This window comes from Lemur catta, chromosome 14 (assembly GCF_020740605.2).
Source record: "Lemur catta isolate mLemCat1 chromosome 14, mLemCat1.pri, whole genome shotgun sequence".
Taxonomy (NCBI): Eukaryota; Metazoa; Chordata; class Mammalia; order Primates; family Lemuridae; genus Lemur; species Lemur catta.
In genome coordinates this window covers 28,962,956-28,976,962 of record NC_059141.1, presented here as the reverse complement: position 1 = coordinate 28,976,962, position 14,007 = coordinate 28,962,956, and the positions used below count along the sequence as shown (strand labels likewise).

The following is a 14,007-nucleotide window of genomic DNA, read 5'->3' as shown; positions in this document are numbered from 1 at the left end:
TAAATGGCGGCAAAGCTCTATTAGGAGTGAAATCATTCCCATGGAGAATATTGAGCTGGGCTTTCTGGGTAGAACTCCTCTTTGTCCCCTCCCACCCCCCAGAAAAAGCTTCATCTTGTCAAAAGATAATGGTCCCTCAATTGAAGTTGTTAGCCTCCTGGTGACCTATAAATGATAGCTAAAAGCTGGAACTAATCACAGTCCAGTCAGATTGTCGCTTCACTGTGAATTAAATAACACTTAGTCCTAACTGATTCTAGCAAGTGCCACCATTAACATTGGAGCCTTCATTAGGAAAATAAATCTCCATCAATGCCATGGGATGACAGGGAACCGAAAATCCTGACAGGCTAACACTTGACTTTGTTTTGCTCTTCCTTTCTCATTTTAAGGCTAGAAAAAAAATATGTCACAATTAGACCTGCATGTTACTTTAAAGCACTATTTAAAAGGGCAGCGTTCTCGAAACCCATTTTGGAAACCCAACACGGGCAGAAGGGAGCTGAGCTGTCTGGTTCTCCAGGTGCCGGCCGAGCGGTGCCCCTCCAAGCTCACCCCGGCTCCGAGGATTGTTTGTCCAAGGACTGGAGCTGACTTGTCTCACCTCTGTGGAGCAGATGTTATTACAAATACAACTAGAAGGTGAGGGCACGTTCCAGAAACTGCTCGTTCAGTTCAGGGAGACAGCGAGAGCCAGCACAAAGCATTAATACAACTTGACTACCATCTGGGAAACCAACAGCGACAGTGATTTCAAAGTTTAAAAACCCTCTGCCATTTAAATATTTCGTGCTAAATAGATTCCTTTGTGAGGCCAATACATTCAGTACTGTGAACCATATGCATCTACCCTCCGAAGGCAGATGGGAATTCCATTCAGAAGAATGCTTTTCAAAAATCTGCTTGATGTGGAATTAGCTCATAATGGAGTCAATGTTGTAAATAGATTAAGCACCCGCCATCTTTGCAGCTGAATTTTGTGTTTGTTCAGCGCTGAATGAAAACTCCCTAATCTTTCTTAGGTTCAACATAATGGGGTCCTAAGGAAGATCAAAGGAAGGCTACTTTTCCCTTGGATATACATCCATGAAATGAAATGCCAGAGTTCATGAAGTTCAAGAAAAACACGAAAGAAACGTGTAACGTGGACTAACTGCAAACCCTAACGAGTAAGGGAACATAATGAAAAACACAGGCCCACCATATGTACGGTCTAACTCACAATTTCAGGGGTGCGACTTAGCAGGAGACGCAGACTCCAGGTTTTTACTATTTAAATAAACTGAACAAGGGAAAAAAAATCATAATTTTTTGGGCAACTCCCTCACAGTATATTGAATGCTTCTCAGGGCAACCTGATTTTGCCAAAATTTATCTCAACTTCTTAAAAAGGCTCTTTCAGTCCTTGACTAATATTAATGTGCTACTTCCATGTGTTTTCACAAAGTCCTAGAGCCAAACCTGTAATCCTCCCCCATCATATTTCAGCTAAGTCCTGCCCCGGTAATTATCAGAAGGAGGACCAGGGATATCCAGTTGGATTCCAATAGAGCACGGCAGCCTCGCAGATGAGGTTTCACCTGGGTCACTGGGATAAACAAAATAAATGGATGGAATCCTGTCTTCGAGGCAGCAAGAGCACGGGGCCAGGGGATTCCAGACGTCTGGAAGCCTGTGAGCTCACCCCAGCTTGGTCACGACGCAGCCCTGTGACTTGGGGCGTCTCCTCCCAGGGCCTCCTTTTCCTCGTTCGTGAAAGTGGGCAGTGAACTAAATGATTTTGTCCGTCCCAGCTTCGGTTTATGGTTCTGCTCCTCTGTGACTCAGTTTCCTCATCTGTAAAATTGGGACAATAACCATCAGTTAAGGTCTAAGCAAGATGATGTGACATTGTTATAAAGTAGTAATTTAGGTGTAGGTACAATATGCATTAAAAGGATTGGAAGGGTATGTGTGCTTGGGGGCCTGGACCATGAGTAGCTGGCCACTCTCTATGACAGCTGTGATGACACCTGGTCAGCCCCACAACAGGGAGGTCTACGGGGGAGCCTGAAGTAGCCCACATTTTCAAGGCTTTTAATATATATATTTCTCCAGAAAGCTTATACGAGTTTGTCTACTTCTGAGATTGAAGAATCACTTTGGGTCCAAGAAGGGTCAAGGAGAAGGTGGCATTTGAACCAGAACTTCAAGGGTGGGCAGGAGTTCCACCAGCAAAAGTGAGGGGGCACTCAGGGAGGAGGGGTGCATAGGGAAAGATGGACATCGTAATTGAGCCAGAGCGGCGTCTCTCATTTTTATGTATTGAGCATGCTTGGAATGCTTGGATTTTTGGCAGGACGTGGAAAGGAATTAAAATATTCCAAACGTGAAACAACTCAGCAATAATGCCAACATAATCACCCTCGAAGTACAATTTTGTCTAAGTGTCTAAAAGCATTGTCATTATGGTGCTAATTCTTGCTCCACTCAGTTCTATGTTGCTGTTTGAGTAGACCTGTTTACTGATTTCACCATAGTCTCTTATATAGCAGGACAGTGTTCTTACATGTTCTAGAAAACACGCTGGCTGTCTTTGGTGTCGGCGTGGAGTCACCACTGGATTGCTATTGTCACTGATTTCTTGACCATCTCAGCTCTGCGTGCCTTTTGAAAGACCTTCCATTGGTGGTATAGTCCTGTGGTTAAGAGACATTAAGAGAGAGAACTTAGGCTGCTTGGGTTCAAATTCCAGCTGTACCATTCATTGGTTGTGTGGCCTTGGACAAGTTACTTAACCTTTTCCCTTCAATTTCTTCAACTGTAAATGGAGTTAATAATGTTATATCTACCTTTATAGGGTTACCTTGTCCTTAACTGAGTTAGTAAAAATAAAGCACTTAAAAAAGTACTGTGTACAGAATAAGTACCTTTAATAAGTGTTAGTTTGTATTATTTATAATGTTACCCTCAGTTTGACACACTGGCCAAAACTGGGTAGCACACTTATAAAGGGTTTATGGCCAAGAGGTACGCCACGGCATTCAGTCCACCGAGACCAGGGGACCAGAGACTGCCTCCTCCCCAACGTGACCCACAGCTCCACCAAACAGCCAGGTGTAAAGATGAAACATTTTTATTTAGGTTTGTCACAGAGGTTAAAATAGCACTTCATGAGGTTTATCCATACAAAATATCATAACAATGGCTGTAGGCATAAATAAGAATCACTCTATCTATTCTGGTTTTACCATGCACAGTTCTTTTAGCTGATTACAAATGAGTATATGACATCAAGAAGCAGAAATTTTCAAATTTCATTTCAGCAGTTTCCAAAAATTGAATTATAGAAATAAGGACACATAAAAAGATGATTTTTAAAATGGAACCAGCCACCTTGAAAACATGGTCAAAACTTTAGAAAATAAAACATGTAATACTTTAAAAGATAAGATAAAAATATTGCTTGTTGGCCTGACATTGCAGCATGAAGGCCGTCTGAGAACGGACGGGCTCGCTGAAGTAGTGTAACATGCCACTGCGCTGTGGTCTCACACAAACAAAATCACACTTGATTTTGGTCCACAGGGGTGAGATTCCTTATTGCTGGATGACTCTTGAAAAGAAGGCTTTGCTTTCATTATGCATTTGGCTTCACAATCTTCATTGACAAATAGTTCTGTAAAGGAACCAGAAACAATGTTAAATATGTATTTATGAAGATGTGTATTTCAGTTAGAGTTTCTCAATCTTGGCATTACTGACATTTAGAGCCAGGTGATTCTTTCCTGTTGGGGAGTGTCCTGTGTATTGTAGGATGTTCACAGCATTCCTGCACATAGATGCCAGGAGCACCCCCCAGTTGCTGCGACCAAAGTACCTCCAGACATTGACAAATGTCCTCTGGGGGGCAAAATCCCGCCCCCCACGGAGTTGAGAACCAGTGGTTTAAATCAATAGATTCTAAGTCAAGAGAAAGAAATAACTATGAGGAGTGTTTTAAATGGTCAAGACAGGCTGGGCACGGTGGCTCACGCCTGTAATCCTAGCTCTGGGAGGCCGAGGCGGGTGGATCACTCGAGGTCAGGAGTTCGAGACCAGCCTGAGCAAGAGCGAGACCCCGTCTCTACTAAAAATAGAAAGAAATTATCTGGCCAACTAAAATATATATATACAAAAAATTAGCCGGGCATGGTGGCGCATGCCTGTAGTCCCAGCTACTAGGGAGGCTGAGGCAGTAGGATCGCTTGAGCCCAGGAGTCTGAGGTTGCTGTGAGCTAGGCTGATGCCACGGCACTCACTCTAGCCCGGGCAACAGAGCGAGACTCTGTTTCAAAAAAAATAAAAAAAATAAATGGTCAAGACAGACTGAAGTATATACAACTAGAAAATAGTGTGCATCTACTCATAGTTAACAAACTAAAAGTATTATACTGGGGAAAAATAAAGACATAAAACCTCTGCTATTGTGGTTGTATGACTATGCTACTAAAGACAAAATTATTGACATTATTATTAATATGAATTGGAATAAAATTTTTGAACATCTCCTGTGACATCCAGTGCCCCTCCCTTGCTTCTACCCATGGTTTCATCTGCCTGGACTTTCCCTTCTCCACTTGGGGAATTTAACTTAAAGATGTCCCCTCCTTGGTGGAACGCTCCTCAGCAATGGGTTCCTGTGGTCATTTGTTCGTGTCTCTGTAGCAGCTTGCCTGCCAGAGTAATCTGCTTGTCCATATGTCTGCCTGTTTCCAGACTATGAACTGCTCATGGGCAGAAATCATGCTATGGTCATCTCTGTAACTTAATTCCTAGCTTATAGTAGATGCTAGATAAACCCGAGGAATGAAGGAATTCTACATCTAGGCACACTGCCAGATCTCCCATTTGGACTCCCATTGATGACTGGGGTGATTAAGGAAAACTTAAGGGGGAGGTTACATGTGACATGGGCCTTAAAGAATGAGTAAGATTTGACAGACAAAATGGGGGCAAAGGGGCATCTTGGCAAAGGCATCCAGACAGGTAAGGGCATGAGTGTTTAGGGTCTGGGGATCCATGATCTAGTTTGGGTGAAGTACAGAGTTTGTGTAAACCTATAATGAGCACAGATTTGGGGGTCCCTGAAGCTAGGGCAAGGGGTTAGGATGCAGGATGGTTGGGAACAAGCAAGTTTGACGGCAGGAAGATCAGTTGAAAACACTGGCTATAGTCCAGACATACACTGACCACGGCCTGACTGATTTTTCCTACCATTCCCGAAACCAAAGTTTTTTACAGACCATAATGTTCTGCCTGTAATTTATGAAACCCTGAGAATGTCATTCCAATCACAGGACACACTACTTTCAATTTTCCAAAAGCTGAAGGGGTTGCGGCACCCCACTGCTAAGTGGGTTATTTTTCTGAACAGCAAGAAAGGCAAATGCCAAGTGAGATGACCGACTGCGATTCACAAAAAGGCCAAGACAAAAAGCCAAGGACTCCCACCGGCAAGGAGTAGAGGAGCACGGCCACAAAGAGCAGCAGGATGAGCAGGAGGAGCAGGCCGATGATGACCCACTTAAACCGGCGCCACACGATGAACTTCATGGTCTTGCACGGGTTGGTGAACCAGAGGAAGGACGTTTCTGGTCGACTGCGGTGCAAAGAAATGGTATTACCTACCCACTCGGGAGGGACAAATATTTTACCTCAGACCATAACACAGTTTAAGGAATACCCAATAACATGAATAAAGTCAAGAAAAGATCTGATTCCCCTAGTTGGCTGAGAAAGGCTGTTTAACCTACTACGGCTTCCTAAGACACACTGAACTTCGGCTTCATGGGAAAAGAGAATGATTCAAATGCAGCCAGATCACCCACCTCTCCACCCCACCTCCCACTATTCAGCCCCAAACTGGAAGGACAACAGCTAATCCAGCCCATTAAGCCAACTGGAGCGGGAGCTTTTGGACTGCAGGTGTCTGGGGGGCAGGCAGCATCAAGAACAAAGAAGGCCTCTCACTTTGGTGGGTCCAGCTTGGGGTTCATGTTGGGTTCATCCCGCCCCTTCCCGGCTGGCCTCTCGTCGGCCTCCTTCTCGTTGAGGACTTCCAATGTCATCTCCACTTTCCCCTTCAGTAAAGCAGAACAGTTAAACACATGACATCACGTTGCACAAATATTTTCACTCCGACCCTAGGAGTATTCCCCGAGCAACGATTTTTATTCTTGTAAAACAATCCTTAGATTGCCTTAAATTTTCCTCAAGAGATTTCATCCCATTTCCTCTTCCATGTGTTCCTGAACGGGCTCTGTGTGGGAAACGGAGAGGAGAGATTGCTTTCCCTCCCCCTGCTTCTCTTTCTCTGTCTCCCCGTCACTCTGACGGTCTCACATCCATCTCCTTGCCTTCTCACACACCTTCCTTTGTAACTCTGCTTAGACCCAGACGAATCTGAATCCTGCTAACAACAGTACCTAACATTTGTGGAGCACTGACCGTGGGCTCCAAGAGAGCAGGGCCTTGTTTGTTCATGCTCACCATCCTCACCTACTGCGTGAAGCCCTGCTGGCACTTAGTAGGTACTTCATGTCCACTAGCTCAATAGATGAATGAGTGAGTGAAGGAGTGACTGCTCCTCCCTGCTACCAGGTTCCTGAGCCAGGCTCTGGGCACTGTCCAAACCTTCCACGTGGGTAATGTCGTGTAATGTTCATGGCAACCCCATAAAGGTGCTATTATTGTCCTCATATGCAGATGAGAACATTGAGGCTGAAGTGAAAGAGGTCCAGAAACTTGCCCACTTTTATAGCTACGTTTGCCTAAGGTTGTAACTGACTTTCCAGGACCCAGGAAGGCCCACAAGGTGAGCAGCAATTTGAGAAGCCCTGACACTTGTTTAGGCGGCAGAGCTCAGATGACTCCTCTGCTTACGAGTCAGACAGAGCTGGGTGCCCGACACTGGCAGGTTGCTCGACCTCTCCAAGCCTGTTTTTGGAATCTATAAAACGGAGATCATGTCTGCTTCATGCGGTTGTCAGCAGAACTAAATGAGATTATGTGCAAAATTGTGTATTGTGACAGAAAGCAGATCAGTGGTTTCCTGGGGCTGGGGAGGAGGGAGTGATGGGCTGCTAACGACAAAAGGTAATTTGGGGATGATGGGAAGGTTCTGGATTCTGATTATGGTGGTGGTTTCATGGGCATATACATCTGTCAAAGCTCATAAAATTGTGTACCTTAAATGGGTACAGTTTATTTTATGTAAATTATACATCAAGGTTATTTAAAAAAACAAGATTATGACTGTACAGCACTTGGTATATTGCTTGGTTCATAATTAGTGATAAAAAATGTTAGCTATTATTAATAATGAAACATGGGGCTGGGCAGGGTGGCTCACATCTATAATCCCAGTGCTTTGGGAGACCAAAGTGGGAGGATCACTTGAAGCTAGGAGTTTGAGACCAGCCTGGGCCATACAGTGAGACCCCATCTCTACAAAAAAATTTAAAAAATCTGCTGTGCATGGTGCCATGAGTCTGTAGTCCCAGTTACTTGGGATGCTGAGGCAGGAGGACTGCTTAAGCCCAGGAGTTCAAGCTTGCAGTGAGCTATGATCACACCACTGCACTCCAGCCTGGGTGACAGAGCAAGATCCTATCTCTGAAATACATAAATAAATACATAAAGCATAATGGACTAGGTAATCCTTTGTGACATGGCATGGTAACACACATTATTGCTTCTATATCAGAATACATTTTGAGTTCATCAATTTGCTTGTAAGTAATGACCTTCTTTTTCAACAAATGCCAGCACTTCCTGCTTCCTGTACTTTTTTTTTTTTAAACGAGAACAGCTCAAATTTGAAGTTCCTTTTTCTGTACTGAACTGTAGTAGAAGCTCAGCATAAAGTAACCTTCCTGCTAAAGCAGAGTCCTAAAGAAATCCAGTGAAACCACTCGGGCTCCTAGTGTTTGACCATTCTAAGTCCTTCACCTTCCTCCAACTCCAAACTCATGCTCATGGCATCTCCCACCCTCTCTTGTAATCCCAAAGACAAATTGTTCCCATAACTTAAAGTCCCACCAACTTGACACTTCCTTATCTTATCTGGAATAAATCTATGGATAAAGGGAAAAACCTAAATGATAAAAGGAATAAGCGAACTTCAACCAGGAAGCACTCATACAGCCATCACACGGGTGCCATCTTTCTCTGCGTAGCACGGCCACCATCCTTTCATGGACTTCTGCTCAAAGAGGGAGGCTGTCTTAGCTTTAAGAGGGTCCATGGCTTTGAGGTCTGGAATCATGTCCAAATTGCATTTCTCTGATGATTTTGCTGGAATGATTGTGTGATGCAAATCAAGCTCCAGGAAACCTAGCCAAGAAAAGAACATTAAATCCAAATAAGCTTTGAGTGGATCAGCCGTTGTTCATGAGCAAACAGAATGTTCTTGTCAGGGAAGAGACATGCAGTAATTTCGAACAGGTGACAGGTGAGTTTGAGAAAAAAGTCCTGGTAGATGTTTAAATTCTTTCCAGATAGGATGGGAAACGGCAGAAGAACTAGCCGTCCACGGCATAGCCCTGCACAGAGAACTACATGTTTCCTTTCTCAAAGACATGAGCATAAACAGAGTTCTTCTGTAGACTCAAAGGGATTAAATATCTATAGACAAAATTTCCACTGAACTCAGGATTTAAAAACGTGCTCATTTTGGTTCTGAGCTGTCCCGAACAGAGAGGTCATTTGGCTTTGGGTAAAGACAACTGGCGCCTGGAACATGGGATGCTCGGTGAACACTCACCTTCCAGTCTCTCCTGGCATAACCTCAGAGACAGGAGCTTGAGAAGAAACATAACACCTCGACAGAAAATCCTCACCAGCGACTACGAGTCCCAGCCTTGACCGGGGTGTCTGGAGAAGCACATTTTCTCCCCTGTGGTGCAAGGCAGTAACTATTCCTGCTTTCACCGTGGGGGAACAGTGTCTTTGGGGCTTGGGAACTCCTGTGAGCCCTTTCCCATAAGAACATGGTGTGTGTGATGTGGGGTCGAGCCTACGGGCTACTGGGACAAGAGTCTGGTTTCCGACAGTGGCAGCCAAGAGCCACAGCGAGGTTGGGGCGGATTCCCATCAAACCATCGGGCTCAGGAACTGCCCTTCCTCATATTTATATAATGGATCCACGGACCACGAGTTACCTCAGCCTCTCTGGAGCCTACGCCCGCTTTTGTCTTTTCTCTCCTTTTGATGATGTCCTCATGAGCCATTTTGAGATATAGTCATTCTCCTTATTTGCTGCCAGACTATTCTGTTTAAATTCCAAGGCAAAACCCTGTACTATTCTGGAACTTACTACCTGTGTGCCTTGCATTAGCCTACGTGCAGACTCCTTTGTCTGTTCAGCTCTTACTGAGCACTGACTAGGTCAAAACCATTGCATGAGGTGCTCTGAGGGGCAAAGGGATGAATAAGAGACAGCTGTTGGCCGGTGTTTCCTCTGTCAAAAGAGTGCCCCGAGGCAGGATGGCAGCAGGGAGTGCAGTCAGGGGCTACGGTGACGGTGACGCTGCCTAGGAGAAAACAAGGTCTGACCTGGCCAGTGGCAGACACATGGGAATAAGAAAGCACGTGCGTGTGATAAAGCAGATGACATTGCTAGGACTGAGCGGCTGAAGGGATGTGGGGGAAGAGAAGAGGAACCACAGAGGACGCTGGGTGCGTTCCCCTGGTGGCTCGGGAACCGGAGGGGCTGTGAACAGCAAAGAAGTTCCTGAGGAGAGCGGGTAGGAGGGCAGGGAAGGGAGGCTGAGTCTGATGTCCGGTGTGATAACCGTGAGGCACCAGCCACACGTAAAGATGAGAGGTTCTGGCGGGCAATTGGGAATAATGATCGTGACAGTTTCTTATGACACTACGTGAGGCGCTGAGAGAGGTCAGGGCACACATCCTGGCCTAGGAGTCGCACCTTGCTGAAGGGGGAAAGGTGGAGCTTCACCTTCCCCTGAGGGGAGAGCGGGGCATCACTGGGGTCGGGGCGGAGGGAGCTGGGGAGGAGCCCAGGAACCTCAGGGGAGGCCTGCACTGAAAGAGCGGGAGGAAGAAACAGCCGGCCCACGCGACAGGGCCAAGGCCTGGGAGAGCCAAAGCCCGGAGAGCACAGCGCCACGGCGGGGGCAGGCCACTTAACCAGTACCTTTAGGCACAGAGGAGGGTGGAGGATGGACGTGGGGAAGGAGCCATGGCTGGTGGATTAGGGGCCTCAGTAACTTCCGAGGGCAGGTGAAGGACGGGGTGGGAGTTGATTCTGAGGTGCTGAGGGCAGCGTGGGTGCTGGGGAAGTAGAGGCAGGGGTGCGGCATCCCTGTGTGGAAACAGGCTTTGGGTCTTCGTAGAGAGACAGGAGCTGGTGCCAGACTCTCCCCCAGAGCCCTGGAGAGAGGACAGGGCCCACGGAGCTGGGTGGCATTCACTGTTAGGCCACACTGCCAAGAGGACAGCCAAGCAATGGGGGTGTCCCCTGTCCCCCTAATACCAAAAAGTATTACAGATTTAAATAATTGCTTCCAAGTTTTCATTGATTTCATTAATTCCAAGTACAGTTTCTTAGAGAAAATTATCCGAATGTAAGCCTTACCTAAGTAGTCATCCAGAGAAAACTTGTCATTGTCCCATATCTGAATGATCAGTCTGGGTGGGACTCGAAATTCTGTTTGGTCAATGCTCCAGAAATGCTCCTAAAACGAAAAGAGACGTGGACAAACCAAATGACCCTGATTACTGGACGCTGAAACCCTCACCTTTGGCTCTTTGAAACAGCATCAAGGCCTGGGCCTTTCCTTTCCTCCGCACCCCCTGGACACTCCCTCCCATTGGCCCTGTCTTTCTGCTCCATGTGTATGGGGACAGTCAGGCTCCCCAGGAAATCTCAAGGCCACCAGCTGGGTGACAAAAAGGATGTCCCAGGCTGTTTCCAAATGGAAGGTTTCCTGCCATGTTCCTATCAGTGTGACTTCCTGAGGCCACTCCTGGGGGTTGGGGAGTAATTAATCTCCCTCCTGAAGACCACTATGGCCCACTTAGATTATCCTCCTAAAGCCGGGCATTCTAAGCCAGCCCACAATATCACCCACTGGGGTGTCACCTCTGCTCGCCAGCCTTCCCCCCACCCTACACAGATGTCTGAGTATACTCTCATTTACACGGAGGTGGGGGTGAGGAGAATGGGGCTCAGATTCCACTCTTTTATCAGTGCAGATTCAGAATGTCCTGGCATTTCTGGCTTTTGAAAAATACCATTGGCTTTTATATGCTTGTGGTCACCTAAGACCTTCAGATCCCTCACACTAGACGTAGGTATTACTGCCTCTGTCCATATGATATTAGCGAACCCCAGCAAGAAGGGAATTCTCCCAGTGCTTCATGAATTTGAAGGAAGATCATTGAGTTGTTTTTTGTATTACATATTCCAGGAATGTTTTCCTTTGCAGGGCTCAGAGGATCTGGCTCTGAGAGGCTGGGAAGCCCACTCTGCTATAGTCTGTCCCTGCCTGACTGTCCTGGGTGGGGTCATGCTCCAAGTACCACTCATGGCATGGGGAGGTCCGGCCCTAGATGTGGGTAAACAGGAAAGTAATTTTACCTAAAGGCCTATCTGACCGGAATTCCTCCCCCATCCCCACCCCTTTCTGCCTCACTATCTGCCAGTGTGCATGTTTGATATTACAGGGAGCCTCTGTACCTCTGCAAAAGTCCCCTTTGACGGCGTTCATCTGACTTGGCATGAAAAAAGTGCTCACTACAGCATCAGCGCTGAGTTGGGCCAGCAGAGGGTAGGGTCTGGCCCAATGGGCCACAGGGGAGGTACGTTTTGATCAGGAGTGGGGAGAGCGGGTGACCAGGCAGAGCTAGGGAAAGCTGATAGGATGTGCGGGACTGGAATGGGACAGGGGACCTACATGGGACATCTGTTACTACTGTCCACCTAGGTTCCAGGCCCCCAGATGAAAATCTGGATGAAAGCACCCGATTTTCCTTGGAGACTCCCCCTTCACTAGTGTGTGAAATTTGGGTGGGGGTTGACCCCATCCCTAACTCCAGAGCCTGGCCAATCAGGGCACTGCATCCCTGGGTAACAGTGGTTGGTTGGGTGATAGGAACATAATCCCAAAGCCAGAGATGCGGAAGCCCAGTTCCAGAACTCTGGTTAGCACCCCCAGGGCTTCATTCTTCTCCTTCTGCCGAGGGCTGCTGAGAGGGCGGCTTGCAAGCCGGGGCTGCTGCCCCTGCCAGGGAAGAGCCCGCCTGGGAATGAGGCCCACAGAGGAAGGCAGAGCAGAGCAGCAGAGAAAGTGAGACCAGTTTCTAAAGACATCACTTCAGCGTGGGATCCAGACATCCCTGACGCCAGCCAACCCTGGACTTTTTAGTAATGTGAACCAATAAATCACTTTTTCGGTGTAAGCCAGTTGGAGTTGAATTCTGTAACTGAAAGTCTTACTTATTAAGACCACGAGGGCCCTGAACCCTCACGAACTGCTTCTGAAGGAGGCAAAGCAGACGCTAAGGTTGGATAAGGAAGGCAAAAGAGACATTTCACCGTCTTTAACATTATGCCTCTGTTAGGTTCTGCCTATCATGGGAGGAAATCAGTCTCCCCATCACATACAAAACTCACTTGGGTTGCCGCATGTATTGATACAAGACATCACTTCTACCCTTTGTCCTTCACCCCTCCACCAACATGGCAGGGAAAAAAGAGTTGCGTTCCTTATTCTTCCTAACTACACAAATCCCCGTCATAGCTGCGTGACCTTGGGCAAGTATCAAGGTCTCAGATTCCCCATCTGTACCAAGAGGGAGCTGGACTCTGCCCTCCAGCGCCTCCGTGAGTTTCTAGTTAAGGAAGACCCATGACATCCACTTCCCACTGGCATATTTCAAAGCTCACTTTTTTAGCGACGACACAGAGTTGTTCAGCCGGGAGGTAGTCAAACGGGAACACAAATCTCCAGTTAAAGTTCCCTTCCCCATCCAAGGACCTGTAATGAACATCTGTTTTCTGTTTGTTTTCTTCACTGCCAGGAATCCAGCTGAAAAGCAGAGGCAAACAGACTTAGCTTTGTGTGATTGACAAGTAATCTAGCCGCAAAATTGTGCCGTGATTAGGGGAGTGAAGAGCAGGAGAATTAATGCACTTTTCTTGGGCAGCTTCCAGTTATCTACAGAGCTGGGGGTGATTTATGAAGGGGAGGTGCTCTATTGCATCCAACACAGCTTGTAGCCAAATAAAATATAATTCCTCTAAAACCAAAGCAGGAAGCCCTTTAGACTTCAGTTAACAGGGCTAAGGTGAAATTTTCTGGAAAATATCAACAACATAGCTTCTATTTTGGGTAGGTTGAAGCCCGCTGGCTATGATTTGAGTCTTCACAACTATAACTCATCGGTGTCTGTCATCACTGCTGGTAGGCTCAATGAGTATGAGTTAGCTCAAAATTTTAACATTTCCTTTCCCATATTTTACTTAAGCAAACAAAAAAGCCATGAATCAAGTAATCTTACAGCTTCCTTTTTTTTATTATTCTTAAATTCACTATGATCACATTAATGAGACTGGCATATAAGCTCTTATTTGCATATGCATATCTCTGAGAATTCATTTTAGTAACAATTTAGTGTCTTAACTTTTAACATTCGAAAGCTTCCTTTTGTTTGTGCCTGGCACATAGTAGACACTAAATAAATACCTGTTGAAAGAATGCATGCACGTGTGCGTCTGGAAGGAAGTTGTCATATCTGCCTGGAACTGGGAAGACTCCTGGTTTGGAACCAGGGGTGACTTTGATTTTAGACTGGCAAAGTGGTAGAGTGTGTGGTTCTCACCATTGCACATTAGAAACACATCGGAATCAACTAGGGAGCTTTTAAAAATATTGATGCCTGAACCCCACAGATAGAGATTCTTGGTAGGAGGCAGGACTGGCTGTGAAACTCTCTGAGCCTCATCTCCCATCTGGAAAATGA

The 14,007-nt window shown here is 46.3% G+C and overlaps 1 protein-coding gene across 5 annotated transcripts in view; it reads right to left on the bottom strand.

Annotated features, from left to right (window-relative positions):
* Positions 1-3,099: 3,099 nt before the first annotated feature.
* Positions 3,100-14,007, bottom strand: part of MYOF (myoferlin) — a 142,396-nt gene continuing 131,488 nt past the window's right edge. For all 5 annotated transcript variants that reach the window (XM_045567794.1, XM_045567796.1, XM_045567795.1 and 2 more), the window contains 6 exons: positions 12,932-13,073; positions 10,619-10,718; positions 8,165-8,355; positions 5,992-6,101; positions 5,473-5,620; positions 3,100-3,658 (listed from right to left, as the gene is read on the bottom strand). In XM_045567794.1, the coding sequence (XP_045423750.1) occupies positions 3,620-3,658; positions 5,473-5,620; positions 5,992-6,101; positions 8,165-8,355; positions 10,619-10,718; positions 12,932-13,073 (730 nt within the window). In that variant the 3' untranslated portion in view covers positions 3,100-3,619. The remainder of the gene's footprint in view (positions 3,659-5,472; positions 5,621-5,991; positions 6,102-8,164; positions 8,356-10,618; positions 10,719-12,931; positions 13,074-14,007) is intronic.